Below are 26183 nucleotides of genomic sequence, written 5' to 3'. Positions count from 1 at the left end.
TAAATTCTTAATATTGGACACATTTGGAAACTCTCTACTCTCTACTACACAAAATGAATCTGCGTTTTGTGTATGTATTTGAATGTAATAAAACTGTGAATCCTTATAATGGGTGCTGTAATTCCTTCAAATGGCTTGAATTAATGAGACCCATTTCCAATTACGGAAGTTGGGTCTCTCTAAGATACCCTGCAATGACAGTCCTGGAGTCTCAGACCTTAAGATCCCACTCACCTGTCAGGGAAGAGTGAAAGGGCAGATCCTGCACAGACCTGGGTTCTGATCCAGCTCCACTGCTGGCAAGTCTGAGACCTTGGCCCACACGTCATTTAACCTCTTCTGTGCCCATTTCTTCATTGGTACAGATATAGGAGTGATGGCCTCGTCCTTGTAGGACAGTAACAGGGTACTAGGCACACAAGAGGGACTCAAAACCATCTCAGTCTAACTAGGCTCCAAACCTCTCCGGATTGCTCATCAGAATTGGCTCTATGTCCTGCCTTGTCACATCCACTTTTGATTTTATTCTGCCTTAAGAACTAAAAGTAACATCCGGGTGACTCTGAGATTTCCAGATATTACCTGGAATACTCTCCACAACAACCTTGAGTTAGGGATCACTATCTCTACTTTAAAAGAAATGAGCACGGACAGGCCAAATGACCTTGTCAGCAGTGGTAAAGTCAGGATTTGAACACAGATCCCAGAATCTTTCACACCCTATGTGTCCCTACTCTATGTGATGTACATTATATAAAGCACCTTCACATCTCCCATAGCTTTTAAAGGTAGATTTCCATGACTATTTCCTCCACTAATGTAAAAGCACCTATACAGCGGGTACCGTATTATAAAATAGTCTTTGAAGGGAAAGGCACAGAGCTCCTGCGCATCTGTATCTTTGCCACAGTTGGGGAGGACAGGGGATGAGCTCAGAGTAATGCAGACTTTTCTCCAGTCTCTCATGCTTCTGTGCTACTCATGCCCACACCGTTGAAATGAACCCATCTTAGCAGCATGGATTTACTGAACACGACTACTGCCTTGAACGTTACTCAGGAAATGAGTAAAACTATGTTAAATGTTTAGAGAAGTCCTGACATATATAGTCTGTTGTTATTAATTAACCATACAGCCTGTGAGGTAGACAGAATTTTCCTCATTATACTGATAAGGACTCTTAAGGTGTTAGGTGGTCAGTCCAAGATTGCACTGCTAGTTTGTGGAAAGCTGAAGAAATACCATAAAAGGAAATTCACACCTACACATCTTATGAGCAAGAGTACAACATGTCACATTACCAAGGATTCTTTTATTTACTGAAATAAAATTCCTCAAAGAGGCAGCCACCTCCCCTACTCATCCCAGTGACCCTGACCTTTTGCTTACAGACACTCCGTGGTCTCAAGGGTGAAGCATTAGGAAAACCAGAGGCTGGAGTTTTCCAACCAGTTCCTAAAAGCCAATAACCAGAAATGAAGAAAATAATAATTGGCAACATTTATTGAACACTTTATATATCGGTAAGGAATTCTTATAGCCACTCTGCAAGGTAGATAGTATCTCCTTTTTACGGAACAGAAAACGGAAACTCAAGAGGTTAGGTTAAGCCCAAAGCAAGCGGGGGAGCCAGGCTTGGAACCCAGGAGCTCAGCCCCAAACCCTTGCCATTTCCAATATACCATGCTGACTTCACAGGCATTACAGAAAGTGCAAATCAACAGGAAGATCGAATGTGGTTGCCAGATTGCGCGCCAGGCACCTTAGAGAAGCAGTTGCTGCATGAGATAAAAATTATGTAACTTGAAAGATCATTTGAGATATAAAAGGATAAACGAACTGACACGAGGTGACATTGCCCCCTACTTCCTGGCGGTAACGCTGGACCACATCTCACATTACCGCGCCTACACCCTTTCACAGAGATGGGTTCAATTTATCAAGGAAGCTGGATCTCAGATCATCTTGAGTGAGAGCGGCGTCTGGTCCTAGGTCTGTCCTTTGAAGTAAGAGATAGTGATTTGGTTTCGAGGCAGCCCTTCAGATCTGCAGACGGCAACCACACCCCTTATGAGTTTTCTGGCTCTCCACCTGAATGGTCCACCCCTCAAAGGATACTGGTCACCTCCACTGTACACTTGATATCCTTAAATAAATGAGGATAATGATTGTCTACATCAAAGAATTAATGAAGCTTTATTATAGAACAAAATAGAGAAACAGAGATAGAAGTCCTTGAATGGTAAAAATATTAGTTCAAATTCTCAGTCAAGTGTGTAGGCAGCTCAGACACTCCATCCCCCTCCGCAAAGACAGCGCTTCCCCATCCCCACAAAGACATTGGCGCCAGGGCGCTGCCCAAGTCTCAGCACGTCCGGCTGACGTCTTTGGAGTGGGAAGTCCAAGTTCAGGGCAAGCCGAGGCCCTGGAAACCAGCTGGCTCCCGGCGCACGCACTGCCACGGATGGCGGCCGGTCTGGACGGCACCATCGCCCCGATCACGGGCCACGCAAGGAAAACGATAAGGCTTTATGAAAAATCCAAAGTTTATTGCAAATTGTACTTTGCTTCCCTTCGTTCTTCGTTTTTACAGGACTTATTGATGTCCATGATTTTTTCACAGATGTACTTGTTGACTTTGGAGAGTCTCTGTGCGATCTCAGTCTCATCCACAGTTTCTTGTGCTATCCTGTCATACAAGCACTCTGGACAGGGAGACAAGACGGCCGAGCGTTAATGGAGCGGGGCAGCACGACCTCTCAAGGGCGCAAAGAAAACCCGCCTCCCGACCTGCCTCCCGACCTACCTCCCGACACCAGGGCCCAGGCCCGGCACAGCTGCACCCTTGGATTTCTACCACAAATGTAGATAGGATAAACTGTCAGCTTACGCTTTAAAATAATGATACAACATCCGTGTGCCCACCCCCAGCTTAGTGGGGCGTGGCTGGCCCCCTCGAAGCCCTTGGAGGCCCCTCCTGAACCCGCCGCCCCCGGAGGGAAGCACTCTCCTGAATTCTTTCCTTTCCGTGTTATCACGTATCTATACATCCTTAACTAGCACACTGCTTACTCTTCCCTGTTTTTTACCTGTGCCCCTAGTGTATCCAGACCTTATGTATCTTTTTGACTCTGTTTTCGCTCAACATTACGGTTTTGTGATTTACCCAAGTGCAAGTGCAGCTGCGGCCCATCCATTTTCACTGACGGGTACTAGTCTCCTGAAGGGACTACTCCCCCGTCTGCCGATCCATTTTACCATCAATGGATACTTGGATTGTTTCCAGTGTTTTGCAATTACCAACTCCCCGGTGCGCGTCTCCTGGAGCACACGTGCAGGAAATTCTCCAGGGGACGGGCCTTTGTGGGGAACTGCCGAATGCTAGGGGGTGTGCGTCCCCAACTTTCCTGGGTAGTGCCCAGTGAACTGTTCTCCAAAGTGGTGGCACTGACCGGCATTCCTACCAGTAGTGAATGCACATAGTGGTTGCCCTGTATCTTCAAAAGCACTTGACATTGCCAGCTTCCTAAGGCTTTGACCGCCTGGTGGGTGTGACGTGGCATCCCATGGTGGTGATTACTAACGAGGCTGAGGATGGCCACTCTCCCTGACGAAGCCAAGAGTGAGCACGAGGTCTGACAGGAGCCTGACTGCAGCCCACTTCCTAGCCTGGGGACCTGAGGCAAATCATTGCCCTAGATACCTCATCTCATAACGAAGGTCAACAAACCACAGATTAGCTTTTTTAAGGCTGCCATGAAGCACGCGACATAAACATTTCGTAAGCGTTCTTGGAACCGCAAGGAACATTACACTTCTATGGGGACGACTCTTCGTTCCCAGGGCCTAGAAGAACTTGCGGAGGGACAAGGTTAAGCGAACATGTTAAGTGAATGAATGAACAGTTTTCCAGGGAAACCTAGGGGACTTGAGGGACTGTGGATGTGCATGGGGACCGCTGCATATACCGCTGGAGTATAAAATCGAAGGCAAGAATCTGAACCTCTCTGAACCTGCACTTCCTCGCCCAGTCTTCAGGAGCTGCCAGGGGGGCTAAACAAAATCTCATCTAGCAGGTGAGCCCGTGGCAGGTAGTCCTGTTGGAGATGAAGCATGTCAGCACTGGGAGGGACTGCAGGCCTAGCACTGCTGATCCCTCCACTGCACGAGAGCAGGTGCAGGCCTGCAGGCGGAGGTGAGTTCAGGCCTGCTGCTGCCGCCCCCAGCACCAAGCCCCCCTGTGCACGCGACCAGCTTGCCCCCTGGTGCCATCTGCGCTGCAGGTGCACATGTGCCATAGGCGTTCTGTGTCTGAGCCACCCTCCCCTCCCCACTGACAGGCTTTACAAGCCTTCTGGTTGGCCTGCTAATCTCCACTTCATCCTGTCCTGGTCTTTCCACAGGGACTGAGACAAGAAGGTAGGAGGCCCCGTCCCTCTCCATTCTGCCTGCTGCGAGGTCCACTGGCAAACAGCCCCCCCCCCCCCCCCCCCCCCCCCCGCTCCAGGCTATCCCACAAGTCTGTGTCCTCGATCGTCTCCTCCCTGACTAGCCTGGCTCCTTCCGGTGCCTAAATCCTACTCATCCTTCCAGACTCAGCCTCCACGGGACGGACCAGATGGCGCTAGGAGACCCCACGGCCTCTGTGTTCCCACACTCTCCTGACTCTCTCCAAGCACATATCGAGGTCTAATAAGACTGTGACCAGCGTCTCTCCCACAGACAGGAACGCCTGGACACTCCATATCGGCCCCGGGGCCAGGAGGAAGCTGACACTCACAGGGAATCAAGTGAGGAGGCTGAGAACCGTCTCAAAGTTCAGGGGGTCGAATCTGGCTGTTGCCCTAGTTGCGCAGCCTCTAAGGGCATCTCCCCGGGTCTCAGTTTTACCATCTGTGAAGGTAGGACGGCAAACCAGATAATCCGAGGGGATCGTTTCAGGGCTCAGTCTGCAGCTGCCTGGAAGGTAGGGGGGTGGTGGAGAGGCTGAAGAGGGAAGGGGCGAGACCAGTGGTGGGGGGTGGCCCTCGGCGCCCTAGCAGGGGTCACCGGAGGGGCAAATGGAGGAAGGTCTTCCAAGAGTCCTCCCCAGAATCCCGACGTACTCTTGTCCTGGGGGCAGGAGTGCTGCACGGCCCCTCCGGTTGATTAAAAGGCTTTGTTAGACTCTAGATATTAATCACCTGCACTTGCTGGGAATGTCTCCCTCTGCGAGGGAGCGTTTGAGATTATTGCTTAATTAACAAGGTTTATAACAGCGCTAATGTGTCCTATTAAAAAAGTTATAAAAATTAACCAGAACTCAATGCTGTGGCTCATTTAGAAAACTCAAGGCACTCTGCAAAAGGTCATTTGGCCTTAATAAGGTTTAACTGTCATCCTGGAGCTTATCATTAAAGCAAGATCTCCTACAGCTCTCCTGCTTTCAATGTTCTAAAACGGTGTCGTATTCACCTGTCTTGCTGCCGTCCCACAAGGAACGACCTTGAAATCAAAGAGACGAGAAAATCCTCGTGAGCATCAAGGATTGCCATTTTGTAGGCAAGTGAGACTAAATGTGGTAGAAATCAAATTAACACACGCAATCTCAATCCACAAGGAGCTTGAGTGGCAAGGCCCATCCGATGCGGTCTCGGGGAGCTCAAATAATTAGGCTAAAACGGTGAATGTGCGGTGGGATAGGAGACCGACTTCAAACCTGCCTAGTAGGTAATTGTCTCCCTGGCCCCGTGGGAGCTGGTTATAGTTAAAGAAAGAACCAACGTTGTGTTGTGGACCCTCTGGAGACAAGGAGGTCTGAAAGCCTCCTTCTGGCCGGCTCTGACCTAACCAGATGGAAGGCCTTGGGCAAGTCATCTCCCTCCCCACTCACTTGCAGGGCAAGCACTTCTGGGCTGAGTGGTTGCCACTGGAGCAGGCCCCTGGGAGGCAGAGATACAGTGGGAAGAGAACAGAAGTGGGCACGATGGGCTCTGGGACACACACCGAAGTGTCCACCGCCCTGAGAGGCCAGGGAAGGCTTCCTGCAGGCAGGTTGTCTGAGCAGGTCTGGGTGGTTGGTGGCAGCCAGGCAGGCAAAGCAGCGAGGGGACGGATGGCCTAGGCACAGGAACCACGTACAGACTCCCTGACGAGGGAGCCAAGCTTGTTCAGGGGGGACCGCAGTTACCAGGGCAAGAGCTCTACGGGTGTACGGCTGGGGAACAGCTGGGCGCTGGCCGGGCCAGGTCACAAAGGTGCTTCCGTGACATGTTAAGAAGCTTAACTTTTAATAACGGGCGCCACGCCTGGCTGTGACGGGGTGGTGCTAACAGGATCGTGTCTGCTTTCTGGTTACATAATGGACAGGGAGGAGTCTGGAAGCTGCTGGAGCAGCATGGGGGAGACACAGGGGCTGTGAGGGGTGCAGTGGGGCAGGGCGGCAGGGGGCAGTTAAGGTACCTGGGGGCACAACACACAGAATGAGGCATGGGGGGGACTCGAGCATGATGCATCTCTGGTGCCCTTCACCAAGACGGGGAATACGGAAGGGGCAAGGGGCGGGAGGCCCCGGAGACAGGAAAAGGGGGAGAGCACTGAGGGGGGGGGAGGCTGTGCGGGTGCCGAGGGCACCCCGATGTTCAGCTCGGGAACTCAGAAGTGTGGATGGAGCCAAAGACAGATTTGGGAACATCGTTCACTGATTTGGCAGATGTTTTCTGAGCACTCACTACCTGCTAGGCCTGAACAGGATGCTCAGGAGCATATATTCTAAGGGGCACGGGGCTGGGGAGACAATTACCCAGGTTAAGGAACAGACGAGAAATGCTTCGCAGACTTTCTGGGGGATGCTGACCTGACAGAGAGCAGAGGGAAGGCTACGGTGGGTGGGCTGCTGGGATGCCGCTCTGGATGGCCAGGAGGACGCAGGATGTGCGGGGCAGGCGGAGGCCACCGCTGACGGTGGGAATGGGAAGGAAGAGGAAGAGGCCCCTGTGGCTAGAGCACAGTGGGGAACGGGATTCGTGGCATGAGGGGAGGGCAGAGGGGTCCCTGGAGGCCGGGTCCGCAGCTATGAGCCGGGACAGGAGTGCGGACTTCAGCCCGGCCGTGGGCACACAGAGAGGGCCAGGGGCCCGGTGGGAAGTGGCAGGGGGAGGCCTTGGGGAGTGAGAGAGAGGGCACCCTGGGGACAGAGGCGGCCAGCAGAAGAGCAGCCCACAGAAGGGACGAGAAGCCAGGGAAGCAGAGGAGGAATCGAGCTCGAGGATGGTCCCTCAGTAGAGGAGGAGTGGTCCCATCACACAGGGAGGAGGCGCCCGATTTGGTAAGGAGGGAGTCCATGGGACACTCGGCAGGAGCAGACCGAGTAGAGGGCTGGGGGGTGAACACCAGACAGCAGGGGCACTGAACACATAAGAAACCCGGACATGAAAAGGCCAAAGGAGACATGGCAGCAGGTGGGAGGTACAAGCAGCCTTGAGAGAGAGACGAGCCCCTGCAAGAAAGCAGGAGCGCGGGAGCATGCCTGCAGGTACTGAGGAGGCCAGGAGGGCTGGGACCCAGAAGGAGACAATGGGCAGCCCCAAAGAAGGCAGCAACTCTTGTTTGGGGCCGTGAGGCAGAAGAACGGAGGGGACAGTTAATTCCAGTGAGGCCTGCAGCTCAGAGCTGCGCAAGTCCTTTTCTCTTTAGCGAGGAAGAGGCAAGGCCGTCTTTTGAGAAGGAGGGAGGTGTGGGCCATCCTGTCAGGAAAAGCAGAGGTTTAAAAAGGGCGTGGGAAAGAGGGGAGCGGGTCAGTGGGGAAAGCCGGGGGGCTGGCAGGTGGGGCTGAAGACTGTGAGCCTGGGATGGCCCCACGCCACATGGCTCCAGGGTTCTGTAGCACCGGGGGCCCCTCAGCTGCATGGGATGTCATCTGAACGGGGTTTAAGGAACATTCAAAATGTGTGTGTGGGCCACCAGGCAGCAGGGCGAGGACTGCGATCCCGGCCTTACGGATGGAGACACCGGGCATCCGCTCGGTACCCGCGGCGCACAAGGCTCGGGGAAACAGAGGCGAAGGCTGTATGGACCAGGGTGGGCTCCACGCGACCCCGAAGCCACCCCAGCCTCCATCGCAGGTTCTGGAGACCTGGCTATTTCCACCTGCCATCAGCCCGCCCTGGGAGTGGGCAGGGGGAGCCCCAAAGCTGAAGAGAAAGATGGGGAGCTTCGATGATGTGATCATCAGGGGGTCACGATGGCTCTGCGGGGGCAGCGCATGGCAGCAGAGAACGTCTCCTCTGGTAGCTGGAACGTCACCATTCCCAAGCTGTAACCCTAGGCAGCCCTTTCAGCTGTGTGAAGAGGCAAGCTTCCACTGAGGAAACTAAGACACAGAGGGGACGCGATTTGCAAGAAATCACCCCAAGAGCCAGCCAGTCGGGGATGAGCTTGCCGCTCTCGTGTTCCGTTTGTTCAGACTTCACGTACTGAGCCCCTACTGTGTGCCAGGCCCTGCGCCAGGCAGCGAGGACGTGGAGCGGAATCAGGGAAGGTCAGGCTGGTGCCTGAGGCCGACACACGGCAGGTGATCTTAGAGCAAGCATGGCCAGGGGCCGGCCGGTCACTGGCAGGCACCTATCGGGCAGGGCGGGGCTGCCTCCCCAGGAGGGCCGCTCTCTCAGGGCGACCTCCCGACTCAGGACCCACCACCGCTCCAGACAGCAGCCAACTAAAGGTTACCTGTCTAAAGATACGTAGCTGCCTACGTCAGTAGTCATGAGGCAGGCAGGCAGCTGTGCTGCAGCACACCAGGTCAGGGCGGCAACCCCAGGCTGGGCACTTAATCTCGCCAAGTCCTGCTACCCTGACCTCCCAAACATACCCTAAATCTGGCAGTTTTTCCCACGCCCACTGCTCTAACCTCAGCCCCTGGCACTGTCACCTCCAACTGAACCCCTGCATGAGCCTCCCATTTGGTCACCCTACGATCTGTAGACCCCCCCCCGTCCTTCTCCTGTGAGTGGATCCAAGCTGTTCACGTGGCCTTCACGGCCCTCAAGACCCGCTCTTGCCCACCTCCCGATCTCACTCTGCTCTCCCCCATGAGTCTGGGGCTGTCCGGAGCTTCCTCATCCCTTGAGCAGGCTGGCTTCTGCACCTGTTTATCATCCCGTCGTAGCACCCCTCCCATCCACAGCCTGCCTCCTCCACTCCAGTCCCCAGCCCCTCCCAGCGGGCCTGCTCCAGCCGCCGCGGCTAACACAGCCCCCTGTCCTGCCATAACATGTGATGATGCTTCGTCAGCTTTATCCAAACCTGAAATTACCCGACATATTTGTTGTCTGCCCTGGAACCTGGCATGGGGCCTGCTCAAAATGTCCTTATTGCTAGAGTCTACTTTCTTCACTGAAGCATGGCAGTTGGACACTTAGAGACTAGTGGTCAGGAGCACAGCTTCTGAGGCCCAGTGCAGTGACCCTCTGACCCTCTTTCCCAGGAATCCTTCCTTGATTCTCCAGCTGGGGGTCTCCTCCCCTCCTGAGACGTCCCTCAACATGTCATCAGTCCCCCTCTCATGCTAGCACCTCGAACTGTACTTGTGTCCACGTCTCACCTCCCTGTTAGACGTGAGCTCTTCTGGGAGGAGGTCCACACCCAGGGCCTGGCATGGGGAAGCCTCATGTTTGGGGAATTGAACTGGGTCCCGTACCGTCCCAAGAGTACAGGGCAGCACCTCCGTCAGGGCTTCGGTTCTGCAGTGACCTACCTCTGACAATGCTTAGTTTGTGAGGCGAGAGGGGTGGCTTAGGGACCGCATCTTTCTTTTTTTTTGTGGCAACTCCTGTGACGCTTCTGTTCTTCAGAACATCTGTTCCCCAAATCATGACTGCCAAGTTCTTTGTGTACTTGGAATCTCCTTGGGTTACTTGTAGCTGGTGCCATTTCTCCTCATCAACCCAAATCCCGCTTCCCAGATGGACCTGAAAGGGATAAGAACACAAGCACCTGTGTAGTCGGACAGGCTGGCAGTTGGAAACTTTTCCTGTCCTTTAAAAGTCATTGCTGCACAGCTATCAGGGACCCATTCCATAAATAGTACGTTAGCTTTATTTAAGGGAAATAATACTTATTTACTAAATACCTATCGTGCACCAGGGGTTATTTGAGTGCTGTATAGCCACTATCTCAAATCTTCATGGCAACCCTGGAAGGAAGGTGTTGAGATACAATTTTCATTTCAGATGGGAAAACTAAAAACTGGGTTGAGAAAGGTGACGCCAGTTGCCAAGTCACTCGACGATTAAGCTGTAGGGCTGGGAACCTAAGCTGCACTCATGTTGTAACGAGGCCACTCAGAGCCTGACCATACCTCAGGAACACATAGGTTCACTTCTTTCTCTCCCACACTTTAGAAAGACTTCTCTCCCTGTAACGTGAACATGCTGGGACAGTGGCTTTCAGCAGTGGCACGCACAGGGGTCATCTAGGGCTCTAAAAATTGCTTGTGCCAGGGCCCCATTCCCAGGGATTCTGATTTATTACTGTGGGTTGGCCTAGGTACCAGGATGGTTGGAAGTTCCCTAAGTAGCTCCAGTGTACAGCGAAGTCTGAAAACCACTGCCCGCTGGAGTGGGGCAGGCGGCTGCCAGGCTCCGCCATTCATCAGAGTGTGTTTGTGCAAGTCCTTTCCCGCCTCTGGCTCCGGCTTCCCGTGAACTGAACCAGGAACGGGGGATTTCACCTCTGAGTTCCTTCTGGCTCAGAACACCTAAGACTTTAACAGATTAAACACAGCCACAGCATCCCCAGTCTGATTCTGATGGCACACGTAATAGAATATAATCTAACGCTCGTTATAAGGGAAGCACTCAGAGAGTTTCAGGGCAGCGTCAGTAAATGTCAAAGACTCAGAATGATCTAGCAATAAACTATAGGTTTTCAAATTGTTTCTCTTTTCTGGCTCTTTTAACAACTCAAAACCCTTTGCTAATATTATCGTTAAAAAATAGTTTTGATTTTGACATTGCCATTTATGTTGTGTTTCTAGTGAGTCTATGGAGGGTGCAAATGGCCTCTGAGGGGAAGGAGAGGAGGAAGCTGATATTGAGCTAGACTTTCTAAGGGTCATGACGGGGCTCTGCCAAAAGTCCTTGTCTTCAGAAGGACGTGTGGGTCAACCACCTCTTGTGGTCAGGAGACCTCCCTGGAGAGGTCTTGGTCTGAGAGACTGCGCACACCCCAAACTGATGGCAGATAGGCAAGAACTATTGTTCAAAGATGACTGGATCTTTCTACGGAAGACTGGCTTGGAAAAGAAGGTGGACACACACAGCCGGGAAGACAGGTCAGTCAGCAACACTTCCTCCTTCACCAATTACTGAGGTTTTTCAATCATCAGAAAACAAAAACAAAACAACCCGGAACACAGCCCACCCATGACTGCCAGTAAGTAACAAGCCTCCTGGCCTCATCTGCCTTTGCTTCCTTTTACTGGCAAGATCACTCAGATCTCTGCAGGCCTGATATCAGATAACCAGATCCACGCGGTCTTCCTGTGCTGCCTGCTTCAGTCCTGCAAATCTGCTTGTGTGGCTCGGGAAGATAAGCAGCCCTGGAAGTGGGATGTGCTGCCCGGGGCCAGCTGGGCAACATGGATCCAAGGTCAAGTCTGGCCTTTCCTCCGCAGTCTCAACTGCAGGTGGGCAGTCTGTGTGCCAGACGAGGCATGCCGGGGACAAGTTTCCTGCTGCTCCCTGCTGGGCCCCAACTCACCTCCCTTGATGACACTCTGAAGCTGCCCTCACAAGCTTCCTGAGACAGGGGAGAAGCAGGGAATTTGAATTAGATCAAACTCAGAATCAGAAAACCTCAGAGATGGAAGACAGCTCCAGTTTCTCAAAGCCTCTGCTCTTTTCTACCCTGGGCCTTGCTTTCCTATAGTCTTTTAATTTACTATTCTGAAAAGAGAGATGACAGTCACTTTGGCCAATGTTCTATTAGATAAGGGGGGCAGTATTATTTTTTGAGTACCTGTAATGAGCCAGGTATAGTACCCTCAATTTATTTAATCCTTGTAACAACCTCAAGAGATGGAAATAGGTAGAAGTTATTATTCCCACTTTACAGATGTGAATAAAGATTCAGAAGGACAAAATTACCTTTCCTAAGACACACTAGCAGTAAATTTTGGAATCAAGATTCAAACCCAAATCTGTATGACCCTAGAGCCCATGTTCTCAGGCCTGCCTGCTGCTGCCAGGGCCATGGCCATGGTGGGGACATAGCCTATCTACTGCATCAACATTCTACTGGGTTTCTTTTTGAGCCTTCCTCTGTACTGGCCCAGACACTTCCCGAGCTGGCCCCCACCGCGGGTCACTACTGCAGATAGGGTAACCAGGAGAAGCCACGGGCTGGCCTTCCTGCTCCAGTCCTTGCTAGAATGCTGCAGCATTCTAGAAACACTGCAGATTAGTTCCCCTAAACACGGCTTTCCTTCTTTGGCTACATGACTTCCATAGTTTTCAACTCTGTTTCTATGTGAACCTTCTGGAATCTTGAATGGCTCCCTATTTACTATCACATCAGTCCAATCTCCTCAGTCAGCTTTAGAAGCCGTCTAGAATCCTCTTTCCAGTCAACCTCCTAGCCTTTGTTTCCTTGCTATAGCCGTTACGATGAAGCTCTCAAGCTCCTACCCTTCCTTCTACTTTCGGTATGCGGTAACGGAAAGATGGGCGCTGGAGTCTCCAGCCCTGGGTGTGAATTCTGACCTTGCTACCTACGAGCTGGGGACCTTGGGCTAGTCACTTGACCTCTCCAATATCACTTTCCTCAGGTGGAGAAGAGGTGAGACACCCCTGAATTCACAGAGCTGTTCAGAGCTGTTCAGATTATGTGACATAACATGAATGAAATGTCAGGAGGGCAGCACACATTTAGTAACTGTTACTTCCTCCGCCTTCTCCTCCCACCCCCACCAGCCGTGGTGTCTCTGCTCAGGAACGAATGCCTTCTATGTCTTCTTAAGCCTGCTAATCTCTTGAGCCCCAGTCCCGAATCCAGGAAACACTCTTCAACTGCTCCAGGGCTAAGTTCTATCCCCCTCTGAATTTCTAGCCTACTGAGGGCCTTCACCACCTGACTCAGCCCTTCACGGTACATCTCCATGGGGACAGGTTGAGGCTTTGCCTCTTCTGTCCCCTTCAAACTGATCAGGACTAGTCTGAACACAAAGCAGTTAAGAAACTGATGGGCATATTTAATATGTTTCAATGGCACAGACTTTCAGTTCTGATGAGCTGTGGTTCTTTAGAGAAGAAAATATTTTCTGACATGCACTTGAGTACAAAGCCAACTTTAGAGCGCAGAAAGAAATGGCTCTGGGTAAGACCAATCACAGGTATATGCTGGGACAAGGGCTCCTGAGGTTATAGCAAAGCTCAGGGTCTCCGGGAGCAATGCCCAGCTTTCAGAGATGCAGCAGTATAGACTGGGAAAAACACCGGCCTGGGAACCTGCAGACCTGGCTTCCAGGTCCTCTCTGCCTGTCTCTAACCTACTCTCTAACGACAGAGGAGCCCCTGCTCTGGATGTGTTTCCCCATCTATGCCACAGATAAATTATTAGACTATTTAAACTTTAATGGTCTTTGCAGCTTTGTGATTCAATGAGTTTTTGAAATAAAGCATCCTAGACAAAGAAAAGCAATGAATTTTATCAGAATCAGAAAGTAACTTTCGCGGCAAGCCCTATTCACATAAACCATAGTTCGCTATTTGACCAAAATGTTAGCCTTATGTGTCAAGGGAGGTTATTAAAAATACGGCATCTGCTAGGATGGGACTTGATCAAAAAAACGGCTTTGTGAAATGTTTTATAGGACAAAGCTAGTTTCCTACTAGGAAATGGATCCTATTCTAATGCTTTAGGCTTTGTAGAGATTAAGGCTTTTGTTCATGCAGGCAGAGAAAAGAAAGGGTCAGAACCATAGCAGAGCCAAGAACAATGAGGATGTAGGGAATGCCGCTGCTCTGGGAGGCTGCCTGCATCTCTAGCCTGGCCGCTTCCTCTCCTCTCCCTTCATAAATATCTCTGCTGAACTACAAATTAGTTGTAAACAAAAGTCAGGTCAGTTTTATAGCAACATGTTGGCAACAACCAACGAACAAAAATTTTCAATTTTAAGATTTGTTGTGCAACTCCTCTAAAAACATTAAATGAGGTTTGAGAGACCCATTTCCTGGAGATGGAAAAATGATATCTTTGCAAAAGAAGCCCCCATAATGCTCAGAAACTGTCAGTCATCAAAGGAAGAAAGATATTTCTCTTGGAAGCTATCTTAAGAAAGTCTCTAGCCACTCTACAGTGTGGTCATCACTAAAAAGAAATCAACATAGAATAGTCCTTTCTTTTATCTCCGATGGAGGAAGATTCACCCAACTTAGATGTGCACTTGGAGTCATTCAAGGCCTATGGAGAGCAATAACCCATCCCACCTCGCCAAGATGGAGATCCTGAGGCCCAGAGAAGGGACAGGCCCACCCAAGCAAGGCCCCACAGAAAGCACAGAGATAGAGCTCCGTGGGGCCAGCAGGCTCTGGGCTCCTCCTTCCACCCCGTCATGCCGCCTCTCCCCTGAAAAGCAGGCTTTTAAAGCCTGTTGGCTGGAGCAGGTCAAGACAGAACGGGCGATGGCCTGGCGCATCAGTTCTGCCTCTGCGGGGAGGCAGCACTCAGTGGGAGAGGAGGGAATGGCGGGATATCCAAGACAGCCCTCGAGACTAACACGTTTCATTTCCTCGGCTGACAATATTTGCTTTTTGTCTCCATTTGGCCAGTGCAGGGGTATAGCTGGAAGAACCCAAATAAAACAACCTTTCCTTTCTCATCAGCCCACTGGGGAACAATACTGGATAAACAGAGACCTTCTGAAGCACAAGGCAGGAAAAATAGACTGACACAGATGATTCTCTGGGGAGAATGAGAGGTGATGCCTGTAACGTACGCCACGGTGGCAGACAGAACACTACCACTGACCTTGACCAGTGCCTAGACAAAGGCCTCCAACAGCCTTCTCCCAAGATGAATCCATGTGGATGTCAGAAGGATGTCACAACAGTTACCTCCCTGCCCTGCTGCTGTATCAGGTGACTTTAAGGTTTTCCAAGGCTACTTCATCATTTTTTCACGCCTGTACCAATATAATTACTAATAGTCCTTAGATTTTCTTTCATGATTTTTTTCTAAGGGTCCTACAAGACAATCTGAGCAGATATATGTAGTCCTAGGACTGTGAGCTAACCACTGCTGAATATACAGCTCGGAAACAGCTGAGCAACAAGGAGCATGTCTCATTCACCAGCTTATCCTCGGGGTCTAGCATTCGGTTTAGAACATGTAGGTACGTCGTACATAGTGAATGGATACGTATTGAGTTATTGGTCAATCAGAGTGCTTCCTAGTACAAATTTTATGTATCTGCTTTTATAGGAAGGTAGGACAAGTTTCATCAAACGGCCATGCTTTTTTTTTTTAAAGATTTATTTTATTTATTTATGATAGTCACAGAGAGAGAGAGAGAGAGGCAGAGACACAGGCAGAGGGAGAAGCAGGCTCCATGCACCGGGAGCCCGACATGGGATTTGATCCCGGGTCTCCAGGATCGCGCCCTGGGCCAAAGGCAGGCGCCAAACCGCTGCGCCACCCATGGATCCCGGCCATGTTTTTTAAAATCTTTCTCACTACTAAGCTATTTTAAAATGTCAGTTGAGTTTTACAATTTCTTTGGCCCAGTATTTAAAAAAACATAGAGGGGGGTCAGAAAAGAACAAGTCCCAGTACAGCTCCACTAGTTACAACACACGAATTCTGGAAATAGTTACTTAGGCCCAGGCCGGAGGCCAGCCGGCCAAGCTGTGCCTCCGGAAGCTCCCACCACACTCTCCATCATTACTCTAGCTAACAAACACTCGCAGGGAATGGATAGTGAGCTTGAAACACTACCTTGCCATTGTCTAGGATATACTTGTCCATGACAGGTGCAGGAGCGGGGTAATAGGACGACGTATTTGCTTCCTCACTGAAAGTGCTCCGTAACTCCGGCTCGGGCTCGAGACATTCTGACTTTACTTTTTCCAAGTCAATGGCAGGACCTAGGCAGTTAAGAAAAGAGATCTGTCTAGAACTCCAAGGAAAATAAAAGGCAAATATTTTTAACTACGCATCTATCAGCACATAGTGGCACAAAATAAATATGCTGGCTTATTTTGTCCATTGGACTACACTTAAACCCAGGTTTGAAAATAATATGAGATATGTCACAAGGGAAAAGGAAGAAAACTGGAAGACAAGAATGAACTAGGCTCTGTGAATGAGAAGCTGTCTTTGAGGGTTTCCTTGTCTGAATGGAAATGCAGGGGACTCAACTGTCTTCTCAGAAGAGAGGTCCTGTTAAGACCTGGGTGGGAGGGATGGCCATCGCTGCAATATGCAAATTGCACCTTTGCCAAAAGCACCCCCCACCCCCTGCAGCCTCCAGGGGAGCAGGCCACAGCCAGAGAAGGGAGGGTAGGAAAGCAGAAGGCTCCCCCTCCCTAAGACCTAGTATGGAGCTAGACAGGAGCATTTCAACCAAGAAATTAAAATACAATACAGATTAAGCTTCTGATTGCCTGATCTAGCAGCTACCCTGATTTTTATTTTAATGCAATCAACACAAATTACTCGCAGTTTAAACAGTGAAAGGAAGCTGGATAAATGGTGGTGCTTTCTAAGGAGAATATTTTTTTCTTCTCCATTAGCGTTTAAAAATGATGGACTATTTTTTAAAATCACCTATTGTGTCTTGATTACCAAAGGGCAGAGAAACAGGATGAAAATGAGTAAATAAGACTGAATGACTTGATTATCTTTTGCAGGAGAGCAACTCCACAGGCCAACGGGGAGCTCAGCACCCTGGAAATGCTCCCTCTGCAAACCTGTCAGAGGTTGTCCAGGATCAGGGATTGAGCTGCTGCTCTGCAGGTCCGGGGGCCGTGCCTCTACCTTAAGTAACCGATGCTTTTCGTGGTCTCCCCTTCCCTTATCCTAACCACGTGGATCACCTGGAACAGGGCTCTTTATACACCAAAGCCCTACCATCTAGTCGCAATTCTGCGTTCAGTTGCCGCAGCCTAGACTTTGGCTGGTGGTTGAGAAGGTGCTGGGGATTTTGTTACTAAAATTTCTCATGACAGAGCTTCCCAGGACAAGACTATCGTCCCGAGCTGCTCACGGGTGCCAACTGCAATACGGAGGCTGGGCAGTCTCCAAGGTTGCAAGCGTGGGCCCTGTACGAAGCAGAATGCCACGTGGCTGGGAGCAGGAGGGCCAGATGCAGAAGCGCGGCCCATCCTGGGAGGGCAAGGCCAGGTGTGCGCCTGCTCTGCTGTGTTGTAGTGTGGCCGCGGGTGAGTGACCTGGAGATGCAGGAGCTGGCAGAGAAGGGCAGGTGGCATCCTGGTTGCCCCGCTGGCATCCACTAACGCTGAGTGAGCTAGGCAAGGGCCGGGCCCGGGCCTTGCTCTTCCCGTCGTCCCCAGCGCCCGGCACCGAGGAGCTATTCTCTGAATGTTTGCTACATGAATACAGGAAGGACAACAATGAATGAAGGATCCGACTTCAGAAGCAGATGCCGAAGGTTCTCCTCTCTGTGAGATCTCAGGTTGACTCAGAGACACAAACTCAAGTGGAGCGTTTGGTCTTTTCTCAGACCAGGGGAGAGGTCATTCCTTGGCTTCCCCGGAGGGCGTGGCGTCTGAAGTGTCTTCCTGCTCTGAGTCCAGCAACAGGAGAAAGCGCTGGGCTGAGAGGATGAGGTCCCTGTGGCACTGGCTCACAGGTCATCTCTGGCAGGACCGTGTCCTTCCTCCAAAGCCTCTTGTTTCCTTCTGTGAGAAGATGGTGGACAAGAGAAGGACTCCAGTTCGGCCCTGACTTTGGCCCGGTTCTCTCCCAGCCATGTCCACGATGGCGGCCAATGAGATCTCCTTAAGGCTGCGTCCTTCCTTGCTTAGCGCCTTCCTTCCTAACTACCGTCAAGATGAGGTCATACATCGGAGCCTCCTTCAGGCGCAGAACACCTGCCTCCTCTGCACTCACCGCGGCCCAGGGCCCCCTGTGCTGCTTGTCACAGGCCTCCGTGCCTCTGGACGTGCTCCTGTCTCAGCCTGGCACACCACCACCTCATCTGCCTGCCAAGAATGGAGCTTAGGTGTCTCCTCTGTGAGACCTCGCTCTGATCACGACTGGGTGGGGGTGGGGGTGTCTCTGCTTTGTAAATACTTCTAGAAAATTCTGTCTGCAATCATCTGCCAATCTGTGTCTATTGTCCACATTACATTGTGAAGCTCTTTGGGGGCAAAATTTTACTGTCTTTGCAGTCTTGGCACCCTCAACACAGTGCCTGGTACACTGCAGGATCTCAGCAAATTCTCTGTGACTGGAGGGGAGAGGAGGGGAGAGAGTTGTGGGGGAGGAGGGGACTTAAGCAGGCTGGGGCAAAGGTTCTGAAATAAAGCCCTGCTGCTGAGTTGACGTGCTGTGGGGTGCAGGCTGGGGTGGGTGGGAGCCGTTTTTAAACTTCTGTGACCTTTTTGGCAGCCCGTGAAGTAGAAATTGGGGCTGTCAAATCAGAAACAGCTAGCCAGGACAGGTGATTCCGATGGCTACAGAGGGACGGACACATAAGGGACATCAGGGGTGAAGGCTGAGAGTCAAATGCTTCTCTGGCTCCACCCACTGCTGCCCCCCACCCCCCAGTCAGACTCCACTCCAAAGTGCAGCCTGGCCCCCTCCACACAAACACCACCCCTTCTGGCTCCCCAGTCTGGGCCTGCGCTGTTCCTGCCATCAGACCACTCCACCCCACAGACGTCCACCCAGCCAAACTCACCCAGGCAACTCAAGGCCTGACTCAAAATGCCACCTCTTCCATGAAATGGCTCCATCTCTTCAAAAGGAGGGAGTCATTGTCTCCACCCCTTGGCTTAGAATTTGGAGTCCGACATTGGGGTTTAAATCCTGGATGTGCCACTGCCTGTTTAGGTGAACTGTGAGCTCCCTCAGGTGGGGAGCTCTGCGCCCACCCCCCGGGCTCAGACCCCCACAACGAGCAGCCGCACTCAACTCTTTCTATGCCTGTCTCCCCCACTTGTCCCCCACTGGACGGGGAGGCCCGAGGGCAGGCAGGGACTGTGTCCTTTTAGTTCAGAGACCAGGGCTCAGCACGGTGCCTGGTTCACATTCTACCCTCAAGAGCTAATTTCCACATTAATAATTACTTAACCTTTCTGACCCTGTTGGCTCACCTGAAGGAAGGAGCCACAATGGAGACCTGGCAAGACTGAAGATGAGTTGACCATATATATGAAATGACCACTGCAGCGTCTGGCACCGAGTGGGCCCTCAGGACACGATGCTCGCCGCCCACCCCCCCCCACCCCCCATTAATCCTGGCTGCTTCCGTTAGTCACTGCTAAACCGTGGCTTCGGTGGACACAGAGCCGTCCTGGCACCCCCGGCATAGCCCTGGGCTCGGGCTGTCTCCTCCGGGACTACTGTATAGGGGTCTGGTGGCCTTCAAGGAAAACTGTTCCCTACCGCCCTCGGCAGCACCCCAGGCTGCTCTCTGCGACTCCCCCTTCTTCAGCACCGTATACAGAAGGTGAGGCTCCTCGGCCTCAGCAAGGATGGCAGGCCAGCTGAAGGCACACGTCCTGGGAGGCGTTCCTCAGGGGACCGGGTGTGAATCAGAGCTGCATGACCTTACACGAGTCACCTCACCTCTCCGTGCCTCGGCTTCTCCTACCTGCAAAGTGGGGGGTCGAAAATGCCTCTGGAAGAGCCCAGCACTGAGGCGGCACAAAACAGAGGCTCCCCGAATGGCAGATGAATGAAGGAATGAATCGATCAGTAAAAGGGGGTGTTCAGTATTACAGAATCCGAAAGAAAAGGAACAAAAAGAGCATGTGATTTCTTTGGGGAGAAGAGGGAGGGCCTCTAGCGTGTTTAATTTAAGGGAAGGGGGAGAAAAACATTTCATTGCAAATTTTAGTCGGCTCTACTACCCGATGTTGGCAATTTACATCTCATTACAACAAATGCCTCAGATTGCTGTTTTGCTTTTAAAAATTTCTGAGGCATTGTTCTCCTTCAAACACATGTGACCAAATTAGCCACAATAATAAGCACTTGCGCTAAGAGACAGCATTGTACGATCTGGTGCAGATATTTTAAGTAACAAAGGAACTTTTTTTCACTTTGTGGGAAGAGTAGGAATTTTTTTTTTTAAAAAGCCTTTTGATCCACTTTGGGTTTATTCTGGGGAAAATACACCTTCCATGGAGAGAAACCTCTCAGCTGGGTAAAGGAAGCTTTTAAAAAAGTATAAAAGGTAGTACTTGTCTTTTCATTCAGTCATTCAGGAACCCATCCAGCATACAATCCCTGCTGGCATCCCGAGATCGAGGCCCTGGGAGGCACCGGGGTTCCCAAGAAAATACAGTTTGTCCCAGTTCTGCAGGAGTGGAGACTTTTACCTGTGAAACTCCATTGTTTTGCATACAAATAGCTGTGATTTGATAGAGAAGCACTGGATTTATTCAGCAAACTTGGTGGAAGAACAGGTTCTGTTATTAATTTTACCTTTTAAGCCCCATGGGTCTCTTCCATAAAATGGGAATCACGGCACAGAGTAAGGGGCTTGATAAATGTTTGTTGGCACAACAAATAAACAAAATTATATCATTCCTCTGTTTCTGTCTGGCACAAGTTAGACTACTGCTGTTCTTCCTGAAGACCTTTCTAAAATGAGTTAATGCTTGGGTGACTTCCAGGAGGTTCAGAAGTCACCTGTTTCTTCAAAATCTATGTCTTTGTTTGAACACGAAATACCATTTCTGACTTCGGCTGAAACGGAAAGGCTAACAATATCAGGTTTTTCTTAAAAAGTACTAAATCATTCCATTTACTCCTGTCAGTGAATAGGAAGTTTCTCTGCTACAGGTGTAATTCAATTTATTCCTAAATGCAAAGTGGATCAAGTAAAAATTCTTACTTGCATTCGGAACCCCTCCTGTGGCACAGAGGCCACTGGATAGGGTAGAAGAAGGAGGATTCTACTCTGTCTGAAAAGACCCAAACGTAGGAATAGCAAGATAACAAAGAAGGGGGTACGCAAGAGCCTTGGAAAGAGGCAGGGGAGACGCCCCGAGCCAGGCAGGCGGATCCCCATTGTGGACCCCATCATTCCTTCTCAAATGGCATCAGCCACTTTCAGGGCTACTGTCACTATGCATCTGCTTCTTAGCCCCATTATGCCTCCAGTGAGGGCGGGGACATTCCTACAGTGAGAATCTGCTAAGCATCTACTAAGTGCCAGTCCTGGGCTAGATGGCCCTGAGTGGCTCACAGCCCAGCAGGGATGCTGTACCTGGAAGAGACTAGGAAGGCTTCAGAAGGATAGTCACACACTTCCACACGGGGGGACAGATGGGCCGGAGCTCACTGGGAGTGAAGGACTGGGGTGGGGAGTCACTTTCATATAGTGAAGGCACGTGGCACGTAGTCAAGGCTCTGTGACTGGCCAGGAAGCCAGCGGTGTGATGCTCTACAAGGGTCTGGGGAGAGGTCACTACTGACTCCGTGACTTTGGGGGGGCTGCAGTGAGGATGTCTGGTGGAGAAGGTGGAGGGGTGGTCAGGCAGGGGATGGGATCAGAGGAAGCAGTGGCTCTTTGGGTCCTCCCTGCCACTCCCCCCCCCCTTTTTTTCCAGCACCTTCCATGACCATGGGCTGGAGCAGGCTTTGCTGGGCACAGGCAGGAAAAGCCAGTATAGCCTGAGGTACCAGATTGGGCAAGTCCTTGCAGCTCAGCTGGATGCCCCACAGTGGGGTCCCCTCCTCAGGGGTCAGAACACAGAGCAGCGGAGTCGGAATGCACCTGTGAGCACCCCTGTCTCCATGGGGCGGAAGCCCAGTAAGGGAGGCAGGAGCGGGCCCAAGGGCTCCAGTCATGGGGTCGGGGCATCTTCCCCACTCTGAGGAATTGTGGGTGCCCATTTCAAATTTGCTTCTCCCTGAGGTGACCAATACCTACTGAATGTCTTCTTTGTTATATGCCTTACACCAGAATCTCTTTTTCTGAAATCGTTGTAACCCTTTTCACCCTGATCTCAAGTAACCATTTCTCTCGCATCCCCCTGGCTAGACTGCAGGCTCCAAGGGCAGCCACGGTCCTGTCCATTGCTATCTCCACAGCACCCAGTACAACGTCTCGGGCACACATCAGTCATTAAACATGTGTTGAATGAAACAAGCTATCCCTCATGGAAGTCCTGCAAAACAGATCTTATTCTCTCCAGAGAGACTCAGACAGGTAATGTGCCAGAAACCACATAGGTGCTGAGGACTCGAGTTCCGGGCTGTTAGACTCCGAAGACTTGCTCCTTCCACTGCTCTACATGTCCTCGGCCAAAGGCAGGCTTCAGATTTCACAGGCTCCTCTGGGACTCTCAGCTCATCTCTGACCTTCTTGGGGGGAAGGAGCGCCCGTGAAGAACTCCATAGGGGGCAGTGGGGAGATGGGGGCATACCCAGGATTCATCTCACCTCTAGGAACTCTGAACCTATCATCCGCCAGCTGGTGGGCTGGTTCTTCATCTGTGGCTTTTCTTCCCTCCTCACCCAACCATCTGGACCCAGGCAGCATCCAAAGGGCAGGAGTGTGCAGAGCAGCACAAGTCCATCCCACCAGACAGCACTCCCCCTGCTACCTCTTCACTGTGCAGTCCAGCCAGCTTCTCTCGGCTCTAAATTTTATTCAGGCTGTCTTGCTGCCTGATGTACTGCTCCCTTCCTCTTCACTTGGCTAACCCTAACTAGATCCTCGTGTGGGCCTTGCAGCCATCTACAGTACCCTGGTCCCCTAAGGAGCCTTCCTGTAAGCGCGCAAGGCTCACACTATATTTCCCCCCAGCTGCTGATGAGGCTGTGACTCTTTAAGGCAGCACCAGCATCTTAGCTATTTGATTGTCCTGGGCCCAGTGCACTGTCTGGAACAAAGGAAGAGTCTAAAAAATGTTCCTGCACACACACAAAAGTTTCCCTTGAGTCAGAGCCATCCAGTAACGGAACGGGCCACCCTGGAAGGCGGTGAGTGAGGTTTCTGCCTCTGGGGGGTGTCACAGGAGGCTGAATGGTCATTTGGTAGGGAGGCTACGGAAGGCTTCCTGTCCCGTGCAGGAGGCTGCACTAAGGGAGCTCTGGGACTCCCTACAAGAATTACCTCCAACCAAACTCAGCTGCCTGGAACATAACGGAGGCTGTAGCCAGACTCTGGGCCCTGCTGAACCCTAGCAACCAGACTGGTTCTATCCATTCATCCTGGCTCCAATATTAACCTTCTGTTGCTTCGTGATGATGAATTTGTTCAGATTCCACATGGCCTAGGCACATCCTGTTCCCTCTCTGGTCCTCTTCCATCTCTGGTCCTCAGTTTTCCCAGCTAGAAGATGGGGGTGAGAGGCTGGGTTGGGTTTTTATTTAAAGAGATACTTTCTATAAAAACTCTAGGAACCTTCTGGTTGGTGTCTCAAGACCGTGAGGCTTGGTAAGGCTAACACTATGGAGACACAGCAGGCTCTTAAATTAGGCAGGTAACATCCCATCCAGTAACTCAAAGGTTAAGCAGTCCCACGAGCCACTGGAGCAGTAAAGGGGGTCTAATCACGAAGGCGGGGGAGATGCAGCCACCGCAGACACACGGGGCTGGATGCCTGTGGGATGAGCCTGCCTGGTGTATGGAAAAGGCCTCAATCTGAAACCTGGCTCTAGCATCTCCTGGTTGGGTGGCCTCAGGAAGGGTCCTTGAACCCTCTGAGCCTGTTCTCCAGGCCTAAGCCGATGATCCTCTCTACTGCAGAGGCTGTTCTCGTATGACAAGCACCGAGGGTCAGGCCCAAAGCAGGTGTTCAAAGAGGCCACCCCTTGCCTGTAAGGAGCTCTCTCCAACCTCTGTACCCTCTGACCGGCAAATCCAGCAGAGAACAAGCCTGCCACACGGCCACCCCAAAGCCAGTGACCACCAGGTGAAGCCCTGTTCTAAGGGTAAAGTACCTTCCTGTCCTGGCGATGGAGGAGAGCCTGGCAGCACCTACCTGTTCTAGCGACCCAAGCAGGTAGCGACAGCCTGGAGTTGTCCCTTAGCCCCAGCCCCGTTGCCCTATAAAGATGAACCCCAGGGAGAAAAAGGAAGGAGGGTCCTGGACTGCCCTGTCACTCCGAAATCTGTTCTTATAATAATCTAGGAGGAGTTGTAGGTAACCTTTTAGTCAATGGTGCAAAATCCCCTCAAAGTAGAAGATAACCCATTTCTTTCAGAGCAGCAATTGCACTTCTCACTGCTAGACCTTTTCCTGCCATCCAAGTCGAGGAGGGATGGGGCACAGGGTTTTGGCCCCACCCCGCCACTCACTGAGGCAGCCAGCAGCTCGTGGGCCTCCTGGGCCTCACCTGTGCAACGGGGACACACACACCCAACCTGACAGGTGTCTCTCACCCATCCTCTTGCACCCTCCCTCACCGCCCACTCTGTGAGTGCTCCTGCTTATTGGTGACAACGGACTGAGGCTGCAGGATATGGCAAGGGGTTCTGAGATGGACAGGCCCGGGAGGAGCACACTGGCAAAGAGGAGATGAGCCATGAAGAGTGAGGTCTGAAGGACTGAGGGGAGCAAAAGGAGTGGCTGAGGCTGTGGACGGGAGGCCTGAATGCCGCCCAGGACAGTGGGTGGAGGGAGAATTCTATCAACTACTATCAACTACCGACCAGTGAACCTGAGATCGAGTCCAGGCAAGGTTGTAAAATGGACGAGGTAAGAATGATTTCCGAGGACTTACCAAGGGAAGCAGCAGTGTCCAGGAGACGGTAGGGGTTGACCAAAGATTAAGACACGCCAAGACAACCACACCTGAGTTCTGTTGCAGGACAACGAGTCTACGATACACCAAGCATCGTACAAACGTTATCGCAAGTGCAAGCTTAAATGATCCCACGTCATTTATGCCGAACCCACTGTGCACTATGTGCGGCCCCTGGACAGCGCTCTTCACACCCATTTGCTCATTCCCTCCTCATAAGAACTGTAATGGCTGGTGATGTCACTGACCCTGCTCTACAGATGAGGAAACGAAGGCCCAGAAAGTTAAGTAACAAATGAGACCACGGAAAAGCCAGGGTTCAAAACCCCAGAACTTCTGTCCCACGCAGGCTGTCAATCAGCAAGCTGGCTACGTGGCAGGCATTAAGATACCCATCCTCCAGAAGAGAAGACAGAGGCTGAGAAGGGCTCAATCATTTACTTGAAGTGCCACACGTACTGACCCAGAGAGCCGAGATTCAAACCCCAGTGACGTCTGTTGCTGAAGCCCGGCGGCCTCCAGCACAGGGGAAAGCCAGCAGGAGGCACTTGGCTGACATTAGCTGCCTTTTCAAAGGCACCATCAGAAACCTGCGCTTCAAGAATCCGGCTCGGACCGCAAAGGATTTTAAAGATCAAAGCTGGTATTTTAACGGACCTTGGACAGAACACAAGGCATGAGCCCAGAGGGGAACAGAGGTGATAGAAACGCAGCTCTGAGGAGCCAAGACAGATTTGCAGACCACAACGGCTTTCCCCTTCAAAAATCTCAACCAGCTTGTGATCTGGCCAACAGGGATATTAGCTCTTCTTTTTGCTTCTCCGAACTCAAATGGGGATAATCACCCTTACCTGGCCTCGCAGTACAGCCGTCGCCAGTGTCTGATGACATAAAAATATCAAGGTGCTTTGAAACTGTCAAGTGTCACGCGCGTGTGAATTACTGCTCTTGCGCTCATCGCCCATGCCTCTTCCTGGTCCGAATCCATCATTTCCACCTATGTTCCCTGACAAAGCACACCCAAAATCTAAAACCAGTATGTGCCTCCCTCCCGCAATTATAGCACTTGCTTTGTCCTGCCTGGAGTGGTGCTGGGTACCGTGTGTGCCCCCACTGGCCTGGGTGCGCACCTCGAAGGCAGCGATTGTGTCCCCCTCTCTATATCCTTCACAGAGCCCTTTCTGGCGTCAGCTGAACTAAAATCACTTGAATTGCACCAAAATGAGCTTCACTGAGAGGCACTTGTGCTAACACTG

At 51.5% G+C, this 26183-nt stretch overlaps 1 protein-coding gene across 22 annotated transcripts in view; it reads right to left on the bottom strand.

The window, feature by feature from the left end:
* Positions 1 to 26183, bottom strand: part of LOC112914739 (BEN domain-containing protein 5) — a 1350915-nt gene that overhangs the window by 189001 nt on the left and 1135731 nt on the right. For 9 of the 22 annotated variants that reach the window (XM_072724032.1, XM_072724043.1, XM_025991873.2 and 6 more), the window contains 3 exons: positions 15973 to 16121; positions 9734 to 9947; positions 2178 to 2705 (listed from right to left, as the gene is read on the bottom strand). The exons of the other annotated variants lie outside the window; for them this stretch is intronic. In XM_072724032.1, the coding sequence (XP_072580133.1) occupies positions 2548 to 2705; positions 9734 to 9947; positions 15973 to 16121 (521 nt within the window). In that variant the 3' untranslated portion in view covers positions 2178 to 2547. Of the gene's footprint in view, positions 1 to 2177; positions 2706 to 9733; positions 9948 to 15972; positions 16122 to 26183 lie in introns of those variants that run through there. 22 annotated transcript variants of the gene reach the window in all.

Source organism: Vulpes vulpes, chromosome 10, assembly GCF_048418805.1.
Source record: "Vulpes vulpes isolate BD-2025 chromosome 10, VulVul3, whole genome shotgun sequence".
Taxonomy (NCBI): Eukaryota; Metazoa; Chordata; class Mammalia; order Carnivora; family Canidae; genus Vulpes; species Vulpes vulpes.
The sequence above is the reverse complement of the archived record's forward strand: the minus strand, read 5'-3'. Positions and strand labels throughout refer to the sequence as shown.